This window comes from Zootoca vivipara, chromosome 2 (assembly GCF_965207765.1).
Source record: "Zootoca vivipara chromosome 2, rZooViv2.hap1.1, whole genome shotgun sequence".
In the NCBI taxonomy this organism is placed as follows: Eukaryota; Metazoa; Chordata; class Lepidosauria; order Squamata; family Lacertidae; genus Zootoca; species Zootoca vivipara.
In genome coordinates this window covers 27245973-27266907 of record NC_142584.1, presented here as the reverse complement: position 1 = coordinate 27266907, position 20935 = coordinate 27245973, and the positions used below count along the sequence as shown (strand labels likewise).

General features: G+C 49.9%; 1 protein-coding gene and 1 long non-coding RNA gene across 2 annotated transcripts; both read right to left on the bottom strand.

Moving 5' to 3' along the window:
- Positions 1 to 1393: 1393 nt before the first annotated feature.
- CBX8 (chromobox 8) lies at positions 1394 to 6644 on the bottom strand. Its single transcript, XM_035104186.3, has 5 exons — positions 6258 to 6644; positions 5591 to 5634; positions 5299 to 5364; positions 5099 to 5165; positions 1394 to 4864 (listed from the first exon to the last, which is right to left on the bottom strand). Exons 1-5 carry the CDS (start codon positions 6324 to 6326, stop codon positions 4016 to 4018), a joined length of 1095 nt encoding a protein of 364 aa, XP_034960077.1. The 5' UTR covers positions 6327 to 6644; the 3' UTR covers positions 1394 to 4015.
- A 12940-nt stretch (positions 6645 to 19584) lies between these two features.
- LOC132591632 (uncharacterized) lies at positions 19585 to 20459 on the bottom strand. The gene is made up of 2 exons (XR_015948581.1): positions 20038 to 20459; positions 19585 to 19847 (listed from the first exon to the last, which is right to left on the bottom strand). It is a non-coding gene; the product is annotated as an uncharacterized LOC132591632 (long non-coding RNA).
- Between the last annotated feature and the right edge of the window lie 476 nt (positions 20460 to 20935).

Here is a 20935-nt window from a genome sequence, read left to right as displayed (position 1 = left end):
CAGCCGCCCTTGGGTGCTCCGCAGTCTGGCCAGATTAGCAGAAGAACTCCTGCGCATTTCGCTCTGTCTGGTTATGGGAGAAGATAGCTAGGACTTGGGGGGACCCGCAGAGGACGCTCGGCATGAAAACGACTTCTGCTTTCCCAGAGCTGCCAGAAATGCGATAGTATTCTCCTAGCAATGTCAAGGCTAGCGGAGAGTGGGGAGGCTATGGAGGCAGTTCCGGAGAGCCCAAGAGGACGCTTCCCCACTGCTGTTATCTCCCTAGATAACCTGAATCCTGAACGAAGCGCAGCAGTGCGAGTTCAAGGCGCCCATCCTGCCAGGCCGAGGGCCGCCCGGCCCTGTTCTGCTCGAGCTTGCCGTCCTTGGCTTGCTGCTTTTCTTGCTCTTTGTCCGTACTTTACCTGCGCTCTCCAGAACAGAGACTGGCGATGCAGAGACTGCTCCTCTAAAGGTTAAAATAGGGCTTTCCTTCCCATTTTCTTCGCATTTGCTCAGTTTGAGTATTGCTTGGTGTGTGATCCCATTGATGACTTGGCTAAGAGGAAAACTTGCCTCGTGTGACAGCATTTCCTACCATTGAAGTCAACGGGAACTGGAATGAACCCCGCTATTCTGTTGGATGCAATAACGTGCGCGCGCACACACACACACGCACCTGGCCCCGCTCCACTTAAGAAACCCAGGAGAACCGCTTAGGAACCTGGGAGGGGGGAAAGTCCGAGATGGACCCCTGCCTTTCAGTGTTCACCAATGCAGCTTCCACTGCTTGATGAGTATCAGCTGAGGAACAAATAAAAATAATAGGGTTCTACTCTCATTTTTAACCTCCGGTAAAATCATCTCTCTTTTGGAATGAGTGGCAGGGAGGTCTTAGACTGGAAATAATGTGGCAACAGGATGGGGGTTAAAAAAACAGGCCAGTATAAGCAGAGAGGCCAAAGCAAACCACTGGGAGAAATCCCTAGCCCAGTTCTGTTCCTAGTCTGGTAATAAATTTTATCATCTGGCTGGGCTATAGTTCAGTCTACCTACGGAGATCTAGGTCTCTTGCAGGGCTTAAATGTCTTCCTAAGCTGCCCCACCCCCCTTGAGAGATGTGTTCCAACAAAGATAGTCACAGGCAGCATCTTTTCCCCTTGATTGAAACATCTCACTCAGGAAATGGTACCCAGCACAGCCCCCTCTGGTTACTGCAGCAGAAGCACTGCTGAGTCAGCAAAAGTGGCCCAGTCGCCTCCCAGCCCTCCCCCACCTCCCCAACAACCCAGTCAGAAGCCTTTCCAGCAGGGAAACACACTGCCAGCAGCCCTCTGTATTGCAAATGGGGGGGGGGAGGTTTGCATCTCCCTTGCACTCCACAGAGCAACAAACAAAACAAAGGCAAGTCTCTATTTACAAAGTCGTATATATATTTCAGTTCACATAAAAAGCAGGTACTGTATTAGACATTCAACACTGGCCGAAGACACCTACTTAAGCTTCACTTCTGAGACTTGTTAGGCCAGATCCATGATTATAGGTTTTGTAATTTCTTTTCCTTTTTTTTTACAAAGAGAATTAAATAACTCACACGCACATACATTCAATATATGTAACTATGTACATACACATATACACCCACATGTATGTTTAGCTTTTATATACCCATGGGCGTGCATCGAGAGACACACATCCGTCAGTGGCACAGAGCCACCTTTGACACCTGAGGAGGTAGGGACCGCATTTGTGATCTATTTTCAACCAAAGAGGCATTCCTCCTGGCCACTACCCTTTCCCCAACCCCAACCCCTCCAGCCTCTGTAGCAGGACTATGGAAACCTTTGTCAACATACAAAAAGCTGACATACATATTCCCCACCCACCCCATGTAGGAGAACTGAACGTATCTGCAGTTTGTTTCATGAATTTTTTTTAACTGCCTGGAGTTTGCAACATTGGCTTTATTTTAGAAAGGAGGGAACAGAAAACAAGAACCTGAACTTACTTCCCTAAGTACAGCCCCAATGAAAACCCCCACATTTGTTTCGTTGGAAGAAACCTCCAAAATAATGAACAGAAGCAAGAAGGTGGGTGAAGAAGCAAGACGTTTCTAGTTGATCCCAGGGAAGGAAACAGCCCTCCTTGTGCTTCCTTCTTACACCCAAGCTTCGTCCTCCCCATGTCTCATTATGCCACATGTGCTTTCATCCCCAGCGCAGTCCCCAAATTAGAGCATGTTTTAAAAGGTTCTAGCAAGTAGGCCATTCAGAGAAAAGACAGAGAAGGCTACTCACCCCCCTGCCAGGCCCTTGGAGACTGCTAGACAGATTTGTGCTTTTTGAACCAAGAAGAGATGCTTAAATCAATATCTATTGGGACACCAAAACACCTGCTAAACACAAAAAACGAGAGCAAAGCCAGCCTCCCATTCTGCACACACACCCTCTTAATGTGTGTGGGGGGGTGGGGGGTCTAACACAGGGTTAGGAAACAAATTTGCATTCCCGTAAAAAAAATAAATACTGGAGGGAGCTGAATATACCAAGGCATTTTACAAATCTTCAAATGCCAAGAGTGCTTTATGCAAGGGAGCAGGAAAAAGGGGTCTATGTTCAGCATAAAACTGGCAGGTGAAAAGAACTACTTGACTGTTGACCACAGAAAGAAGAAGAATCTCATGTGGGACTGGGGGGGGGCGGCGGGGGGGGGGGACAGGATATACTTCTTCCCAGAAGGTACAAGAGAAAGAAAGCCACATATAAACAGGCATCTTGCTTTGTGACTGATCTTGTGCCCCTAATTAAGTGTCTTTTAAAGAGGAGCTGCTTTCTCAGCATCTATAATGGAGGCTTAACATTTCTAAGGAAGATAAAGATCTTCCCTAACACACCTTTTTAAAGACCCATCCAACAACCAGGGAAGAACTGTGGGGATGGGAGAGAGAGAGAGAGAGAGAGAGAGAGAGAGAGAGAGAGAGAGAGAGAGAGAGAGAGAGAGAGAGAGGGAGGGAGGGAGGGAGAGAAGGTTTACTTTCAATGTAACAGCAGAATCGCCTAAAATATGAACAGTGAGATACTTTCCTCCCCAACTTTTCTGGCATGTAAGGAATGTAAACAGATTTTCCTCTTTTTTTGGAGTGACTAGGGAAGGACGAAAGAAAGAAAAACCAGAACAAGTTAAGCTAAACTATGAGCTCAGTTACTTCTCCCCCCCCCCTTTCTCCCCTCAAGTCATTTTAAAGTGCATGACAGCAGCTACACTTTTTCCGAATCTTGAAACATACAAAGCCCCTTTTCCCTTGCAAGAAAAGGTCATTCAAGTTAATACTTCTTTGCTAAAACATCTTTCGGTTTTTTGTTTTGTTTTTTAATTGACACATTTTATAGCAACAACTTAAAAAAAACTGGAGCAAAACATATGAACGACAATACTGTAAAGTCAAGTGCTCACTTCAGCTGCCCAGCGAGAACAGTTGTGTATACAGCACACTTGATTGTACAAAGCAACACCTTATAATATAACAATCAAGAAACTGGAGACCTTTTTTCGTCCCCCCAGGTGAATATAATATCCCCTATTTGCCCTCATCTTCTTTGGGGGGAGGGACAGGGTAAAAAAGGAAAACAAACAAACCAGAAAAAATGAAATCAATATGTTATAATTAGCTAATAAGGTCATTCACTATCTACACCTGCTCTTGCAACTGAAGTAAGACATACATCAGTTCTGTTTTTTTACTGTCCTTCTCCAAGAGCCTTAAATAAAAAACCAACAACTTAGAGTTGAAATATATATGTATATAGATATATATATGTATTTTTCTTTAAATAACATATTTACATCTAATAGAAAATATAACTCTAGAGATAATTTTTCCAACCAAAATTGAAATTGGTGGTGAGGGACTAAATGAATGAGTTAAGGACAGGTGTTCCCCCTCCCCCGATCCTGTCCAATAAACCAAAAATCTAGAACCAGACAACAACCTCTACCCCAAACCCTTTAGATGCCTCCTCTTCTTAAAGGGGATTCATCGCTTTTCCTTGAAGAACCCTTGGTCTGTGTTGCTCTCCTTAATGGTAACTGTCAAGAAATTAGAGGTCACATCAGTCACGACCACTTTCTCCAAGTTGTTGAGAGATGGGCTCCAAGCTTCCTCTTCTGGGTCACCAAGGATCCTGGAGACAGGGATGCGGGCAATGAGAGAAGGCCTGCCAGCCTGGGTCCCTATACCATCTCGGTATAAGCCGCCTTGGCTCGCAGAGCTGTGCAAGATCTTAGGGGCGCCCAAGTCCAAACTACTTTGCCCTTTCGGATCCAGGAAATCTGCCCTGTGCTTTGTTAGCCTGGGGGGATAGGCCTCAGGTGCACAAAGCTTAACACCAGCTTCTGCTCTGGGGCTGGAGACAGCACTGGGTAACTCAGGCTCCCGTCTCCGAGCTAACTGGATCACACTGTGTCCGGAACTGAATTTGGCTGCGCCCGGGTTAGCTGCTTCTTCCAGTTTCCTGGCCTTTAGGTAATCGACCACTGCCTTGTCCCCTGGTTCCACTGATTTCCGCTTGCAGGCAACGTCAGCTGTTTCAGGCAGGTCTTTGTAGAGCTCTTTCCTGGGCTTGGGGCCTCGCTTTTTAAAGGCTGCTTCAGACCGGTCTTCCTCTGCCACAATCCTGTTTTCCTGGATGGTCTCTGCTCGGGAGGTGTTGGTGGTAGCAGTGGCAGAGGTGCTTTGAGGGGGCAATGGGATTTGCCTCAGTCCTTCCCTAGCACGGGAAGTAGAGCCCATCTCCTGGGGGGGCCTTCCTGGGTATGGCACCCGGATTCCCCTAGCAGAGTCGCTACGGAATTCATAGGTCTTAGCTTTGGCTTTTGCCTGGGCCTGCAAACAGAACAGAACAGATGAAAAAAAGGAACTGGATTGATCTAATACTTTGCCACAGCAGCTTCATAAATTTAGCTTATAAGGAAATCATAGTGTTTGTTTCTCTCTCTCATGCGCACATACAGATATAATGAAATCATCCCTCATTCACAATGTTGCCTTTTGAAAGTGATTTCTGTTACATGTAACCATGTGCCAGAAAGCAGCTCTCTCTTTATCCTGTACTCTTACCTTTAGCAAAAATGTTTTGGGTTTGGGGCCTCGTTTCTTAGGACCATAAAGTTCCATTTCTCTTTCCCTAAATGAGGTTTTTTTTAAAGAAAAAGGGGAAAAAACATTAAAAAACCCAGAAGATCATAGCATCAGATTAGCACTGCTCCAAAACACAGTGATATGGGTAAAAAGTAATTTCCCCTGCCTAAAAAGCATACCTTTCCTCAAAAGCTGCAAGCAGACGCGCATCTAGAATATTTTCCTCAGGTTCCCAGGTGCTATATCTAGCCAAAGGAGAAGGAAAACAAAATGAGGTGGTGTGAGGGGTTGTTTCTTTAATGTGTTCTTGTTTTCCAGAACAGAATGACTGCATGGTAACTTAAAAGATCGTCCAGTCCATCCCTCTTTTCCATTAAAACACTAAATTCAATTTTACTGCAAAATAAAACAAGGCCAACACCATCCTAAATACACATTCCGCTTCAAGGACTGCCTTTGACAGTTACTTACTTCTGAGACCAGCCCTTCCATTTGACAAGATATTCCATACGACCCTGCAGATGTCAAGAGGACAAGACAAATTAGCATGCATTTCAGAAAAAGGAGGGGGAAGTCTAGAAGAATCCAATACAACGCTCAAAACCATGCTTGTAATAAAAACCAAAGGTGCACTCAAAATCATGTGTCAGGGGTGTGTGCGGGTGTGCAGTGTGTGTGTGTTGCTAGTGGCCAAAAGCGTGCTACAAAAATGCACATACAAGCGGCAAGGGCGGAAAGGGAGAGAGAGAGAGAGAAATCCATACATGAAAAAGGGGGCGTGCTGCAAAAAACGTGATCAAACATGCATGCAGCGAATGCGTGCAGCGAAAGATCCGTGCAGCAGCCCGAACGGTGCATGCATGCAAAGGAAGGAGGCGCAGGAGCCGCTTTCGATGGCGATGGTGCTGGCACCGTGCGCAACGCGAGCAGCAGCTCGCGGGGATCGGCAGAGGCAGAGCTCCGGAGTGCTAGTGCTGCTGCTGCTGCAGCAGCAGCAGCAGGAGAAGGCAGGGGGGAGCAGCCGGGCCAGCGCCGCTCGCCTGCCCGCCTGCCTGCGGCCTCGCGCGGGGCCTGTGGGCCCGGGGGCGGCGCGCACAAAGCCCCGACAGGCGCTTCCCGTGCGGGCGAGGGCACCTACTTTGCGGATGCGTCTCTTGAGCAAGGCCTCGGCCGCAAACACCCTCTCGCCGACGGCGGAGAGCTCCATGTTTACTCGGCCGCGGGCAGCAGGAAAGCGGCGGCGGCGGCAGCAGCGGCGGCCAGCCCAGCCCAGACCATAATACTCCGCTCGCTGACGTCAGCCTTCGCCCTCCCTCGCCTGCCTCCGCACTTGTTGCTGGCGGAGCCTGGCTGCCTGGCTGCGTGCGCGCTCGCTCCCTCGGAGCAACCGCGGCTGGGGAGGGAGAGGGGAGGAGAGAGGGAGGCCGCTGCCGCTGCCGGAGCTCCGCTCGGCCTGGGCCCGGTTCTTCCCCCGGCCGCGCGGCGCCCGCCTCCCTGCGACGTGAGCCGCGTTTCAATCGCAAGGGGGCGGCGCCCAAGGAGCAGGGAGGCAGGAGGGGGGCGGGCAGGCTGCGTCCCAATGAGGAGGAGGAGGAGAGCAGGGAGGGGGCTCTCCGGAGGGGGGAGGGAAGGAGGGAGGAGGGGGTCCTCAGCTGTCTGGTTCTAGAGACGGGGGGGAGGGGTGCACATCTAGGCAGCCCTCCCCAGCCACCCATCCCTTCCCCCTTTCTCAGAGAGACGTTACAGCCTGGACTCTCTGCAGCTCGCCAAGGCACTCGGGCCCACAGCTCGATCTTCTCCCTATTCACCGTTTGGTAGCGGGGTGGGGGTGGTAGGGGGCAAGGATGCGGGATGGGGTGGGTGAGAAGGAGGGTGGTATAAATTCAGTGGCATTTCTAGAAGCCAATGATACTGTAGCGCTTTTATTGTGTGTGTTTGAAACGACTAATTTACAAAATAAACGACGACGACGCCTTCCTAAGCCTTGCAGAGAACCGAAGATCAGGGGTGTTGGTAGAATAATAAAGGGGGTTGTCCACGCCGGGTGAATGGGGATGCCAAGTTTCCTTGGTTTGGGTCGTGGACAGGTTTGGGGAATCGATGGCGTTCTCGATCCTCTAGGCAAGGATGGTTTGGTGGCGAGTGTGGCGTGCATTGCAAAAATAAATGAAATAATTTAGCCTATTCTCTCTCTCTCTCTCTCTCTCTCTCTCTCTCTCTCACACACACACACACACACACACGACCGCCTCTCCTTCCTCCCACCGTTTAAAGTGCCTTTTAATAGCGGGAGGAGGAGGCGGGAGCAGAATGGGTTAGGTACCACCACCGAAGCCGCCAGCCAGCGCGCTGCCTTCCTGCACCCAGCTCAAGCAGACGCTGCATTTCCTGAAAAGCAGCAGCGGCAGCAGCAGCGACGTGTGTGCAGAGAAAGGGATTTGGAAAAGAAAAGGTGGGGGGATAGTACTCAAATGCACACAATGGGCTGAAAAAGTCGACTCAGCAAGCGAGCCCATCTCTTTTTCGGTGGCACCGGAGGAAGAGGTGGCCTGGGACTGGACCTCTTTCCTTCCCAAGGGCCAGACACACAGAGCCGGGTCGCTTTCCAAGGCAGCCCTCGGCTCGGTCGCCAAGGAAAAGCCTCGCTCTGCTCCCTCGTCCACCTCTGCCGAAACCAGGGGGGCTCCTGCGCTTTTCCACGAGCAAAGCGTTCGCCTTCCTCTGGAGTTCTGCTGCGTAGAAAAGTTAAAACGCAGCAGCCGTTCCGTTTTATGGCAACGTATTGAGCAAAACTCGGTTGAACTTTGACTTAGGCATATTTGCAGCATGACACATGCAGACAGATACGGGGACGGGGGTTGTGCACATGTGTGAGAGGGATGCGGAAATATGCGATAGAAAAACCATAAACGCGCGATTTGCGCGGTGGAAAAAGAGTCTCTGTTACTTATTACCTATCTTTATTGACCTTTCCGTCCTAGGTGGGGAGGGATCTGAGCGGTAATAAAGCTAAACAGGAGATCCTAACTTTGCCTCCTTACTTGGCGGTAAATTCCACGGACATCCATGACTCCCCACTTCAGAGTTAAGCACGTGTGGGATCGGAGCGAAAGAAACCTACGAAGCTGCGATCCTAAGTACACTTATTTGACATCAGTTTGGCTTTACCAACAAAACGTTTCCTGTGAACTCCGGGAATGACGGGACAGGGAGGGAGGGAGACTTTGGCTGGATGGCTTTTGAAGACCCACGCCCCATCCAGAAGTCAGTTATGCCGGATAATTTTGACGTGATCCCCAAATCAGGCTTCAAGATAAACTATTTCTGTCCAACTGCTTGAAGTCTGGAGCAAAAAAAAACCTCGCTCCACAGGGACAGACAGATACTTTCTATTCAGTAGGCTATGCAGATTTTCTGTTTCAGACGATTCGCTGTGCTTGTGCTGATAGGGTATAACAAAGGACCAAAAGTCAATATAAATGTATCAGAGTTCAGATCAATAGAGTTGGGAGTTTAAGAAAGATACCCAAATAGCTTACCACGGTATAGCTGCTTCCCCAAGGATGGATGGATTAGACGGAGGGGTTAATATAAACCTATTAGTCATATTATATATTGTATTATGGGTTAATAAAGCCTATAACACCGGCGCGGGGAGAGGATTACACGAGGTTATTTACAAATTACGTAAAATAAAAATAAAATAAAATAAATCACCTCATCGGACAATAGCAGCCAAAACTGTTCTCCTTTTTAAAGAAGCCAGCCGTGGACTACAAAGTCTTTCTTCGCAGCAAGAACGAGTGGTGCCAGCAATACAGCTGTTTTTGCTTAAGTTTAAATACTTTCCAACAGTTTGGGTAGTGAAAATAAAGCCGACCTCAAGAGCCTATAATACGAGGCTCCGGTTTCCTCGCGCCAAGTACCTCTGGGCTTAGCTTTTCGCAAGTTTGCTCGAGCAGGGGGAGAGAGAGAGAGAGAGAGAGAGAGAGAGAGAGAGAGAGAGAGAGAGAGAGAGAGAGAGAGAGAGAGAGAGAGAGAGAGAGAGAGAGAGAGAGAGAGAGAGAGAGAGAGAGAGAGAGAGAGAGAGAGAGAGAGAGAGAGAGAGAGAGAGAAGAAGAAGAAGAAGAAGAAGAAGAAGAAGAAGAAGAAGAAGAAGAAGAAGAAGAAGAAGAAGAAGAAGAAGAAGAAGAAGAATTAATAAATTAAAATAAAATAATAAAACGTAAGGGCGGCTGTGGGAAAGGAGATGATGAGGCGTTTGTCGCATCCCACAAGGGTGTCAAGTGGCTGGGGGTTTGTAAACAAAGTGGCCGTGTGTGTGGAGCGATCAAGGCGTTTCTCTCCCCTCTTCCCCTCGTCCTTTTACCTCCCCTCCCCGCATGGTCGGACTCCTCTTGCCTAACCATCCTGTAAGTTTTTCCCCTTAAGCCGCCTCCCCCGCCCTCCATCCCCTTTAAATCACTAATGGCTCTTTAAGACTGCAGCTATTTGCTTTAAGATACTATTTCTCTGCATTTCATCCCTCAGTGACTTTACTGCCTCTTTACTCCAGTTAACTGTGTTTACTTTTCAGACGATTTGAAGGGACTCAAGAAGAAGTTCAGGCGCTGCGCGGAGGGGGGAGGGAGATAGGCTGGGAGTCATCCCCCGCCGGGTTTCAGAAACCGGGGAGGAAGGAACCACCTTTCCTTCTCTGTTCCGACGTGATCTGAACAAAAAGGATGGACTCGACCCGAAGAGTGGTATGATTCAAAACTTAAGTTGCATTATGGTGCTATTTGCCACGACCAGGGGCGGAGGGGATGTTTATAATAATAAATGTTTTTTTAAAAAAAGTAAAGAGTTTTGTGCAGCTCCTAGCACAGTGCTTGAGCAAAATCAGATAGCAATTGTAAGATCTATTAGTTAGGTACGCTCGTGATATCAGTCGAGCAAGGGTGTGCGGTGCTTTCCAATTCCATTCTAGCTGAAACCAAACATTTATCTGCACGATCTTACGTATTGGCCTTTATGGCTTCAGCAGTCACTGATCGATCAATCCATCTCTGCATCGGAGGGATTCCTCTGAATGGTAAACTTAAATAGCAAAGGCAGGGAGACGCAGCAATATTCAACATGTTTCTGAACAATCTGGGGACAGGGTTTTTAGGGCAGGTTTCTTTCCAAAACGAAACAGCGTTGGCGTTGGGATCAGAATGATACTACATAACTTGAATTTAGCAATATAAAGTTTAGAGGAAGGGTGACCGTGACGTTTGCCTCGCATAACAATCTTCTCACTCGCTGTTTTCTTATTGCCACTGGGATAAACAATATAGTAACATGCATGCCACCTAACACCCCCCCCGTGTCTATTCCACGCACCCCGTTGGGTCTTCACCGTCTGTCCCTCGCACCTCTACCCGCTACCCCCCCGCCCCGCCCCCCAAAAAGAAGCACAGTAAGAGGCTAAACAGCTAGTAGCCTCCGGTGCGAAATGCCTGTTCCGTTTCTAATCGCCTTGCTGGGACATCTCAGCTTCCCTAATGTCCGCGCGCCTCCGCTTGGAGAAATAAGGTAAAGGCTTTCTCTTCCACCTTGGCTCCCTCCATCTGGCTGCAATTTTGACTGTCTTGGAGCGAGTGCGTGGCGCCTGTGTGAAAGTGGAAATAAAACGGTCTAGCATTGCGATTTTATGAAGAAAAAATGCCAGCAGTTCCATTTAGGATCGTTAGCAGCGTGATAAATTAGTTCCCCCTCCTCCCCGGCTCGCCTTCGCCTACACACACACACACACACACACAGAGAGAGAGAGAGAGAGAGAGAGAGAGAGAGAGAGAGAGAGAGAGAGAGAGCGCCTCTGCTCCCCCCTCCCGGGTTCTCTCTTTGTGTGCGCGTGTTTATTTAATGGAACAGGGGCTGCCAAACACCTGTTTCCTCCCCTCCCCGCGCCACGACGCGTGGCTTTTGTCTCAGAGGGCTCGGAGCTGAAATCGGGGACCAGGAGGAGACTGCAGCGTTGGGCGGGGTGTGCGGGAGAGCAGCTAAGGCGGTGTCTTCCCCATTAGAGCTGTATTTGCAGTGCGGTATGGAGGGGGGCGGGTGGAGGAGGAGGACCGGGAAGAGCCCGGGGATGCCTCGGCCAAAGGGCTGGAAATAAGAGGAGGAGGGGCCTGTATTCTGCGTTCCAAATGGGGATCTCCCCAAGGCTGGCTGGCTAGCTGCCTGCCTGCCTGTCGATCCCTCACCCCCACCCCCACCTCCGCTTCCCAAAAATCTCATTCGGCAGCTTGGGGTTATAGATCACCATTTTCATACCGAGGCTGTATCGGACGGAAACAGCCTGGAGGCGGACGGCAGAGAGGAACGAACCAATACAGTACTGCGCATTCTGATATAGATATACTATATAGACGATGCAGTAACGAACGCGCAGCGTGCAAACAGCGTACCCCCCCCCACAAGCAGTGACAAGCCTGTGGTGCTGGATCCTGGCGCGCCTGCGCGGCGATTGGAGGGAATTGCCGAGTCAGGTGGCGTCTGGCGCGTGTTCGCGTGGCCCGGTAGAACCAGCGGGGGGCGTCGTGGAGGCGCTAAGCGAGCCGAATAGATTGCGCGACGGCTGCGCCCGAGATTGCGACACTGCGCCCGAGACTTACTGGTCGGTGCGAGTAGAGAAGAAGCGGTTCCAGTGTCGCTGGGCAAAATGCGCGCAACACTCACACAACAGGGACGACACACGGGGTCGGGATTTTTGTGTTGGTGATGGGTTTTTCCGAAATCAACCCCAGAGGACGGGTGTAACTGCAGAGTTTACGCACAGCAAGCAGGGGGACAAAATTAAAAATAATAATAAAGAAGTAATTATTGTTGAGCTTTAAGTTCGTGGCCACGAAATCAATACAATGTTTGAGCCGGGGTGGACCTGAATGCAGGCTCCAGGAAGACGATTGAGTCAATCTCTCTCTCTTTTATTCTTTTGCAAATTGGTAAAGGATCACAGCTCAATAAAAGAGTATCTGCTTTTCATTCGGAAGGTGCCAAGTACAGTCATCTCTGGGTCATAGCTGCTAAGTTTTCCCTTTTCTCGCGAGGAAGCCTATTCAGCATAATGGAAAATCCCTTTAAAAAGGGATAACTTGGGAGCTATGCTCTGGGTAGGGCTGGGAACGACTCCTTGCCTGAAATCCTGGAGAACCGCTGGCTGCTAGCCCGTGTAAGCAATACTGAGGTAGAGGGTCAGTGAACTGACTAGACTGAAGGCAGCTCCTGGTGTTCCTCGAGTGGACAGAAGCACCTTCCTTTTTTCTACATCACTTGGCTGACCCAGCCCCGCCCAGCCCCGCCCCTTTGCGCATTTCCCCTGTATTTGAAACCCATTCCCCCGTTGTGTTCATAGAGGCCATCCAATACCTTCGAAGAAGCACGGTGGTGAGTGAGCGGGTGTTGAAACGAAGGTGTGCAGAGAGTGAGGCGTGTCTTTCTCCGCCTGTGCCTCTGTGAATGAATCTGAAGTGTGCAGGTGTCAAAAGTACTCCTTATTAAATAAGCGGGCGAGCAGAGCATGTGTGTGCAGAGGCATGCCTTTGTTGCGCTTTGTGGTGTATGTGCATTTGTGTGTGGGCGCAGGGCACGTGCCACGGTTCTGCAGCGCTCATTCATAGGAACACCAGGACAATCTCACTCATTCCAAATAAAGGGTCTTCCAGGTACCGGTAAGTAAGTGCAGCCCAATCTTCAACGTGCCATCTGGAAAGTAAGACTCAGCGGGTGCAATGAACATTGACTTCGAGGAATTGTGTAAAGCTAGGATCTCACCTTTCGCTTGATGCTCAGGAGTGCACCTTGCAAGAGTCTATGGGTGCCTCCGTGTGTTTAGACAGCTGTGTCCCTTTTGCGTTTTGCTTTTTTTCTCTGGACTCTTGATGTGCATCTGTGCAGCGCGAATGGATGTGGGTGAGACGCGAGAGGAATCCTTGCAACATAAAAGCGCTGACGGATGTCAATTTTATCCCGATTTGTACCTCCAAACTGTTCTGTCCCATCATGAGCCCTAAGGGCTGCTGGAGTCCCCTCTCACAACATGCTAAGGGATCGAGGGATGTTGTGAATGTTCTTGATGTGAGGGTGGGGTCAGGGGTAGCAGTTAGGACGGACGTGAAATCACCAGGAGGTGAACAGAACTGAATCGAGGCAAGGCAAGGAGTCTTGTTTGTAGGAGATGATGTCAGGTTAGTAGTAAGTGTAGAGCAAGACTATCATAGAACTGTAGAGTTGACAGGGACCCTAAGGATCATCTAGTTCAACCCCCTGCAATGCAGAAATATGCAGCTGCCCCCTATGGAATCGAACCTGCAACCTCGGCACTATCAGCACCACGGTCTAACCAAATGAGCTGTCCACTAGTCAGGGTGGTTCGCGCCAGAAGTTGTTGAGCTACAACTCTCATCATCCCTCACACCATTAACTATTTTGCTTGAGGCTGTTGGTGGCTGTTAGTCCGACACCGTCTGAGGGCACCGCGTTGGTTACCACTGGCGTAGAGGGATGGGGTCGCGAGTGAATGCTTTGGTGTGTGGTTTATGGGGGCAAAGGGCGCGACTAACCCAATAAATACGGCGCGCGTCTCTCCTCCTGTCAGCCGTTCTGTCTCTGCGAGTGAGGCAGAGGGGAGGGGGAGGGGGCTGTTTTGCAAGTGACAGGGAGGCGACACGTGGACAAGGCAGCCGCAGCTTCCTGCCTGGGGCAAAGGTGCCCCCTGCCCCGCACCCGTGTCCCTTCACCCTGCGTCACCCCTCTGGGAGAATGGGAGAGGAGCCAAACACAAAATGCTACGCAGAGATGCCTTTGCAAGGGCTTGGGTCTGGAGAAAACCATCGCCCTGGCCAGTTACAGGCAGCTCCCCGAGCCACCCTCCTCTGATGAGGATGATCATTATCATGATCTTCATAATTAGTGTCTCTATAGCCGGTGGAACTCGCTGCAACGGGATGTAGCGGTGGCCACCAACTCGGGCGGCTTTAACGAGGATGCTATGCAGGGTAAGGCTATCAATAGCTACCAGGCACGATAGCTAAGTTCTGACTCCACTGCTGGTGGCAATAAGTCAACAACAACGGGGGAGAGCTATTGTCCTGGATAGCTCAGTTGGCTAGTGTGGTGTGTGGTGCTGATGACACCCAAACGCCCAGGTTTTTTTTAGGGTGGGTAGGAAGGAAGCTAGTCTGAGCACAGTGTACCAAACCGAGAGGGCAACAGAAGTCTGGATAGCAGCGCCCTTAGCTGGGATCGGGGGATGTAGAGAGGGGTCAGCAAATTTATCCATGCTGAAGAACTGAGAAATCCCCAGCAAACGTTCCCTGGCCTGCCCTTGGGATTCTTAATCCCAGTCCGAATATTAGTTTTTCTTCAGTTAGTGGAGATTTTACATTTCTTAATTTTTTGCTTTTCCTTAAATCTTTGTTCCATTGGACAGATGTGCATCCCACTTGCAACTATTTTTGTTTTAAAAAAAACAGATCAGATCCTATGATATTTCTCTTTTGAAATAAATTGTGATTTTGTGGAGTAGAAAGACAATGCCCTTGCCTTTCACACTGCCTTCAGGCTTTCCCTGGAACCAGCTGGGCAATCTTAAATCCCCTTCCCCCAAGAAAAACCCTAGCTTATCAGGATTCGCCCTAAATTTCCCCATACACCCACACTGCCTTGCTTCCTAGTGAGTTCACCTCCTACCCAGCCGCCCAACCCGCTTGAGTGCCCCATTTGTTGAAAACACTTGGCCGGGAAGGCCAAAGCAGAGCCAAGGCCCACGCGTTGTGCATTTGGTCTTCAAAGAAGCAGAGGGAAGGTCACGTCCCTGAACCGAGGAACCCGAACCTCCCATGGCCGTATTTAGCATCCGCCCCCACGAAGCAGGACCTGTCCAATCCATGCCAAAGGACGCTCCTTCTTCTAACCAAGCCTCCTTTAGTAGCATCCAGCAGACGCGAAGGGAGCGGTGCGCAAGATGGACGGGTCGGGCCGGACCTTCCCGTCGCTCGCCCTGCCTTGTGGCTGCCCGGTCCTCTTTCGTGCTAGTCTGTGCTGAGAGTTCCCGCTTGAGTTGAGCAGGACTTTGCTTTTTGTTTGGCAGCGCCGGCGGCTTGAGCAGGTGGCGGCCGGGAAGAGCTGCCCTTCTTCCTCTGCAGGCCAGCGTTGCCTCGGAGCCAGGGGCCGCGGTGGCTGGGCGGCCCTCGTCCTAGGCAGGACCCAGCGGGTTTCTGCTCAATCCCATCAACGCGCTTGGCTGCCCCGGGGCTGAGAGGTGGGTGTGAGAAGAATGAAACGGAAAGGAGGGAGACCCCCGGCCGCGGGGACCTGGAAGGGGGGAATTTGGGCGAGAGGGGACGGAGGTCAACGAGGGCTGACCCTGGCTGGGCTGCGGCCAACCAGGACCCTCCCCCGCATCCTGGGGGCAAGGGGACACCCTGCACCCACGGCAGAGTCAGAGGGCAACCCTTAAAGGGGGGCAGGCATTCACCAGAGAAGTCAGAAACAGGCGGTGGGGAGAGGCGGCATCACACCCTGGGATTTACTGAAGCTCATATTTGCATGTTTGGCCAATACTTTGGCCACCTCATGAGAAGAGAAGAATCCTTGGAAAAGACCCTGATGTTGGGAAAGATTGAGGGCACTAGGAGAAGGGGACGACAGAGGACGAGATAGTTGGACAGTGTTCTCGAAGCTACGAACATGAGTTTGACCAAACTGCGGGAGGCAGTGGAAGACAGGAGTGCCTGGAGTGCTCTGGTCCATGGGGTCACGAAGAGTCGGACACGACTAAACGACTAAACAACAACAACAATATTTGCATGATCCGGTTACCCCTTATCTCAGTGTTCGCCCACCGGGTGTCCTCCTCGTCCTTCGGACTGCCACTTCCATCAGGCCACTCCTCTATCAGATATATGCGACTGTGCTAGCTGAGGCTCATGGGAATTGTAGTCCGAAACATCTGGAGGGCACCAGGTTGGTCAGAAGAAGGCTGACTTCACCAGTTAAGGATGGAGGAAGGGAGGCCCCCTTCTTCCAGTGCGCTTGTTCTGTCGAAATTCAATCTAAACCTCTTATATCAGTAGAAGCAAAGGATAGTAGTTATTCTGGAATGAATCCAGACCTGTTGCGAGTTGCCAGTCTCCCGTTTAAAGCTCTTGACTTCATGTGGAGGCTTGGGCTTCAGTATTGCACGCACGTCCATGGGAGTTAGACCTAATGGATCTTGTGGGATTTACTTCTGGATAAAGATGCCTAGGATCGGGTTACACATACTGCTTTTAGCCTCAGGGCTAAAGCGCCAATCTTATACTAACTGAACCGAGGGTAAATTCTGTAGGGTTATTGGGGAGGGGGAGGGAGACATGTGGCAGGATACTGTTTCAAATCTATAGTGCAGATGGGGCCTTTGTCACACTCCCTGGGAACTTAAATCGTTTTTCTATCCTGCTAATCAGCAGTGAGTCTTGCCATAAATGGCCTGTCCCATTAAAAACAGCGCACTCGTCAAATCTCTCCACTTCATCTGTTTCATGCAAATATCGAATAAAACTACACATCCGTGTTATAAGAGGAAAGCGATAAGGATCCTAAAGCACTCAGCACCCGGCCCGGGTTACTGATAACAGAACCAACCCACAATCGAGGGAATAAAGATGAGGGGGCGAGGGACACACACCCGCGGGAGCAAAACCCTCTATTTCCCCGGCTGACTCATAGTTGGGTGTTTAAGAAGCTGCCATTAAAAAGCACTGTGACCCAACTGACGTGAGGTGGTGGCTGTAAGTCATCACCTGAGGTCGCAGTCACTCAATATTGAATGGGCCGGTTGTGAACTCCCTTGGCTTAATCTTCTGCACATTTAGTGAACAAGGGAATCTTCACCGATTTCAATGGAATTTCCCTTCAGGCTCAGCTCAGAAAGAAGAGGCTCCTGCAGGCGGCGATATGAACAACGCAAAGTCTGCTCTGCTGCTTGACTACAAATCCCATCATCCCTGACTGAACATTGACCCTACTGCCAGGGGCTTTATGGAAGTGTATTGCTTTATATATAGAACTCCGGGGGGTGTCTTTAAACTTGTTTGTAAATCGCTTAGGTCCTTTTTTTGTTGGAAGCGACCCCTAAGTCACTGAATTCAGTGGGGATTGCTCCCGCGCAAGTAGGCCTACTGTACGATTGCAGTGTAGGCGTTCTGCATAGAGGTTTGCATTTGAATCAGTCCATTTAAGTCCAAGTGTTTTAAGGTCGGGGTGTCATAAGTGTTCAAGGAGGGGAAAATATTATTATTTTATTACAGTCGCTTCTCCGGAGAATTCAGGGCCTAGTGTCTGCATGCTTCCCTCCATTTTAACGGAACAACAACCCTGCGAGGTAAGTCAATCTGAAAGATGGTGACTAACTGCCCCAGGATCACCAGTAAGTTTAACTGCTGAAAAGGGGTTTGAATCCCGAATCTCCCCAAATTCTACAGTAGCTCTTGACCGCGCTGGATATCTACCGGTATGTACAACAACCACGTTGCCAACAACTCATCCATCCTTTTTAACATGTTGGCCAACAACTGATAAAAAAAGCTTCATTTCTAAAAGACAGACGCATCCTCACTAAATCTCACTTCTTCTCCCCCCCCCCAAAAATAAATAAATTGTGGGATGAGAGAAAAAGAAGCCAGTGAACATTCCTTGAAGACGTAAGCTTGCATTTCTTCTGTTTCCAGCTAGGGCTGCTGTTACAGTAGCCAGGCAAAAACCATAATATATATTTACTTCCCCCCCCCCACCGCCTTCTTCCAAAGCAGCTGCTGCGGTCCTTGCCGCTGTTCGGCCACGGGAACCTTCCCTTGAAGCCAGACACACAGAAACGACCATTGCCAAAGAGTGCCGGCGGCCGCAGCAGACATGGGGCAGCGCCGGACGCGCAAGGAAACTGACCGCGGCGAGCACTGAGTCTGCGCCAGCGAAGCGCTGCGCCAATAGGCGCGCAGCTCGCGGGTCATTGGCTGGCTGAGGACAGCCGACTGGGACTCGATGTGGTTGTTGCTACAGCCTTCCTTCCTTCCTTTGGAATGTGCCTGACTAGATCACGGTCTTTTATTTGGCTTTCATTTGGCTATCTGATATAATAAACGCCATTCCTGTCCTCGGAATAATATTACAGTATTAGACGTTCCCAGCGTTAGGGGCATGTTCATCACTACAGGGACATGGGAAGTGAGTTTCCTGCGCCGTACACTTGGGTCACAAAGAGCTGGGTGTCTTTGCCACTGTGTTTCAGTGTATGGTGGTGAGAGCATTCGTGGTTTTGCTCCGGATTAATTAATCTGCATTGTTTTGGGGGGATACGAATTGAATTGGAGTCTTCTGACTCCAACCTTGAGTCAATTGGGGCGCATTAAAAGGAAGCGACCATTCTGTAAAACTGTCTTGAGACTCTTGACCAGCAGGAAGGGCCATAGCTCACTGCAGAAGCTCATGCGATGTCTTGTGTAGACAAAAGCCCAAATGCATATGGCTTGGACTGTGAAATCAAGAATCCCAGTTTCTTGCTAAAAGAAACGCAGGAAAATGCTCGTGCCCATCTCTCGCCACGGGGTGGGGCAAACACCCTGAAATGGAAATTCTTGGGCATGATGGGAGTAGCCAGGATTTTTGTAAGGCCGGGGGTGGGGAGAGAACTTTGTTAGGGGGACAGGACATTTGTAGGAGGGGGGGGACCGACGTGATTGGTCAGTTAGTTAAGTATTTCCATTGTTTTACTTGCACCCCCCCCTTGACTACGCCCATGTCCTTGGGGGAAGTTGAAGAGAGAATCTAGTTTACCAAGCATCACCTACCTACACAGACACACACACAGCACTGATAAATGCAAGGAGAGAAACGTCCCAATCCCAAACAGACCAGAACAAACATTACTCCCACCCCACCCCCGCTCTTCCTTTCTAGGCAGGGTACATTCCACTTTCAAAGGCAACAGATAACTACGCCGCCTCTCGCAGCTTACAATATCATATTATTGATCAGCAGAAACCGAGGCCATAGATTGTACCTGGCTGAGGAATCTAATCGAACAGCTTCCCATTCGGTCTTGTGGAGGCAAAAGGTGATGGTGGCACCGGGGGCGTGGAATCTGCTGCTCTTTGAAGGAACCGTTCTCAGTGGCAAATCACAGTTAACAAACAGCACTGGGGCTGGAGGGGAGAGAGAGATCTGGACAGCTGTTATCTCAGACCATAACTTAATGCATATAACCCTTCACCCACCAATACTATTTTAATTAATCTAAAATACGTGCATTGTGTTATGTACAAACAATACTCTGTGCCCTACATCTCCCGTTTATCATTTACCGTAGCTAGGGAAAATATTTCGGGGAGTTTTGGGGAGCGGGTGTGGTGGGGTGGGGTTGGAATCGCAGTGAACACACCTGTTCTGTTTGCGTGCCAGGATCAGAAGCCGCAAACGACTCTAGGTTCCTTTATTTAAAACCAAGTAACAACCTCAAAACAGACGCTCAGAAGAGCCCAGCTCACAAAGCCCGCCTAATCCAGGCTGTTTTAATTATCTTGCCCTGAAATTCACACGCTCCGTTTGAATTTGCTTGTGAACTCCAGTCTTCCCGAACTTCTTGAGCTGCTTTTTGTTCTCTTCACCCTCAAGAGACCCGTGGATTTCAGGTGCTTCCTCTCTCCGATAACAAGCGCTCCAGAGGCTGATATGCACAGAGAAGGGCGAGAGAGGGGGAGATTTGAGGTTAGGAGCAAATAGTTATTTCACCCTTCGCTCTGCCTACTTTCCAACTTTTTTTTTTTTAAAAAAAAAGTCTGTCATGCTGCCTAAGTTCCACGGTTTGCAGAGAGAGTGACACGTGTACAGACGCTGACAGGGCTGTGCGCTCTTACCTACGAAAGGTGATGTCACCACAAAACTGCTACAGGAAGTGTGTGTTTCATTCTTAGTCCTGTCAGCACTCTCAAGAGCACAGCTGTAGCCTATTTCCTTCTCCCCCTTTCAGAGGCTGTCTGAGATCTACCCACCCTGCTTTGGGGCTGCACCCTTCCTCAAAGCACTGCATCTGTCCCCTAGCTTTCTGTTAAGCAGGAAACCACCAACGGTCGTGCGGTTGGTTGGAGTCCCTTTCTTGCTTCGAAAGCGGAAGGCAGGGGCTCAAGACGCGGGAGGTGGGGTGGGGACACTCGGGAAGGACTTGCAAAGTAACTAGTCCGCATTAAGTAACATCTTTTTAACAGCCTAACCAAACCGCCTGGCAATCATCCGTATTCAGGATTAATTGACACAGAGTAGAAAGGGAGCAGGTTCTGCATGTCGTGTTAGGACAGCCCCAGTGACCTGTCCCTACAAAACAAAGGTGCATGGAAGTCAAACCACCTGTTCTGGCTGTCATAACCCCGCCCCCACAACCCGGTCGCTAGATCTGAATATCTGAAAGCTTTACCTGTTGGATTTCTATGTTGCATCGCTGATAATAGGCACGGGAGTCCAGACATTGGAGGAGAAATGGCAAGCCTGGCAATGGCTGCTGGTCTCACTTATCTTGCATGTTGTGTGAGGCTCCTCGGCGGCTCTTGGAAGGGTGGCACCCTTTCTCATGGGTACCATTGGGAGGAGGGTTGGGTGTGCTCTGCAATAGCAATTCCCTCTGTGCTTTATGGATACTGTTAAATCCTTATTCTGAGAGCAGGTTCGAGAACTAAGGAAAGTCTGGAACCAATTAATTCCTGTCACTTCTCTGGGGAAGGTCAAGAGAAGATTCAGAAAATCACACCCTTCTCCACCCAA

Excerpts from the sequence above, each read along its gene's own strand:
- CBX8 (XM_035104186.3), bottom strand. The coding sequence starts at position 6,326 with ATGGAGCTCTCCGCCGTCGGCGAGAGGGTGTTTGCGGCCGAGGCCTTG. Across the intron at positions 5,635-6,257 it reads TCAAGAGACGCATCCGCAAA|GGTCGTATGGAATATCTTGT; the intron begins GTAGGTGCCCTC and ends TGACATCTGCAG. Across the intron at positions 4,865-5,098 it reads CCAAAACATTTTTGCTAAAG|GCCCAGGCAAAAGCCAAAGC; the intron begins GTAAGAGTACAG and ends TTCTGTTTGCAG.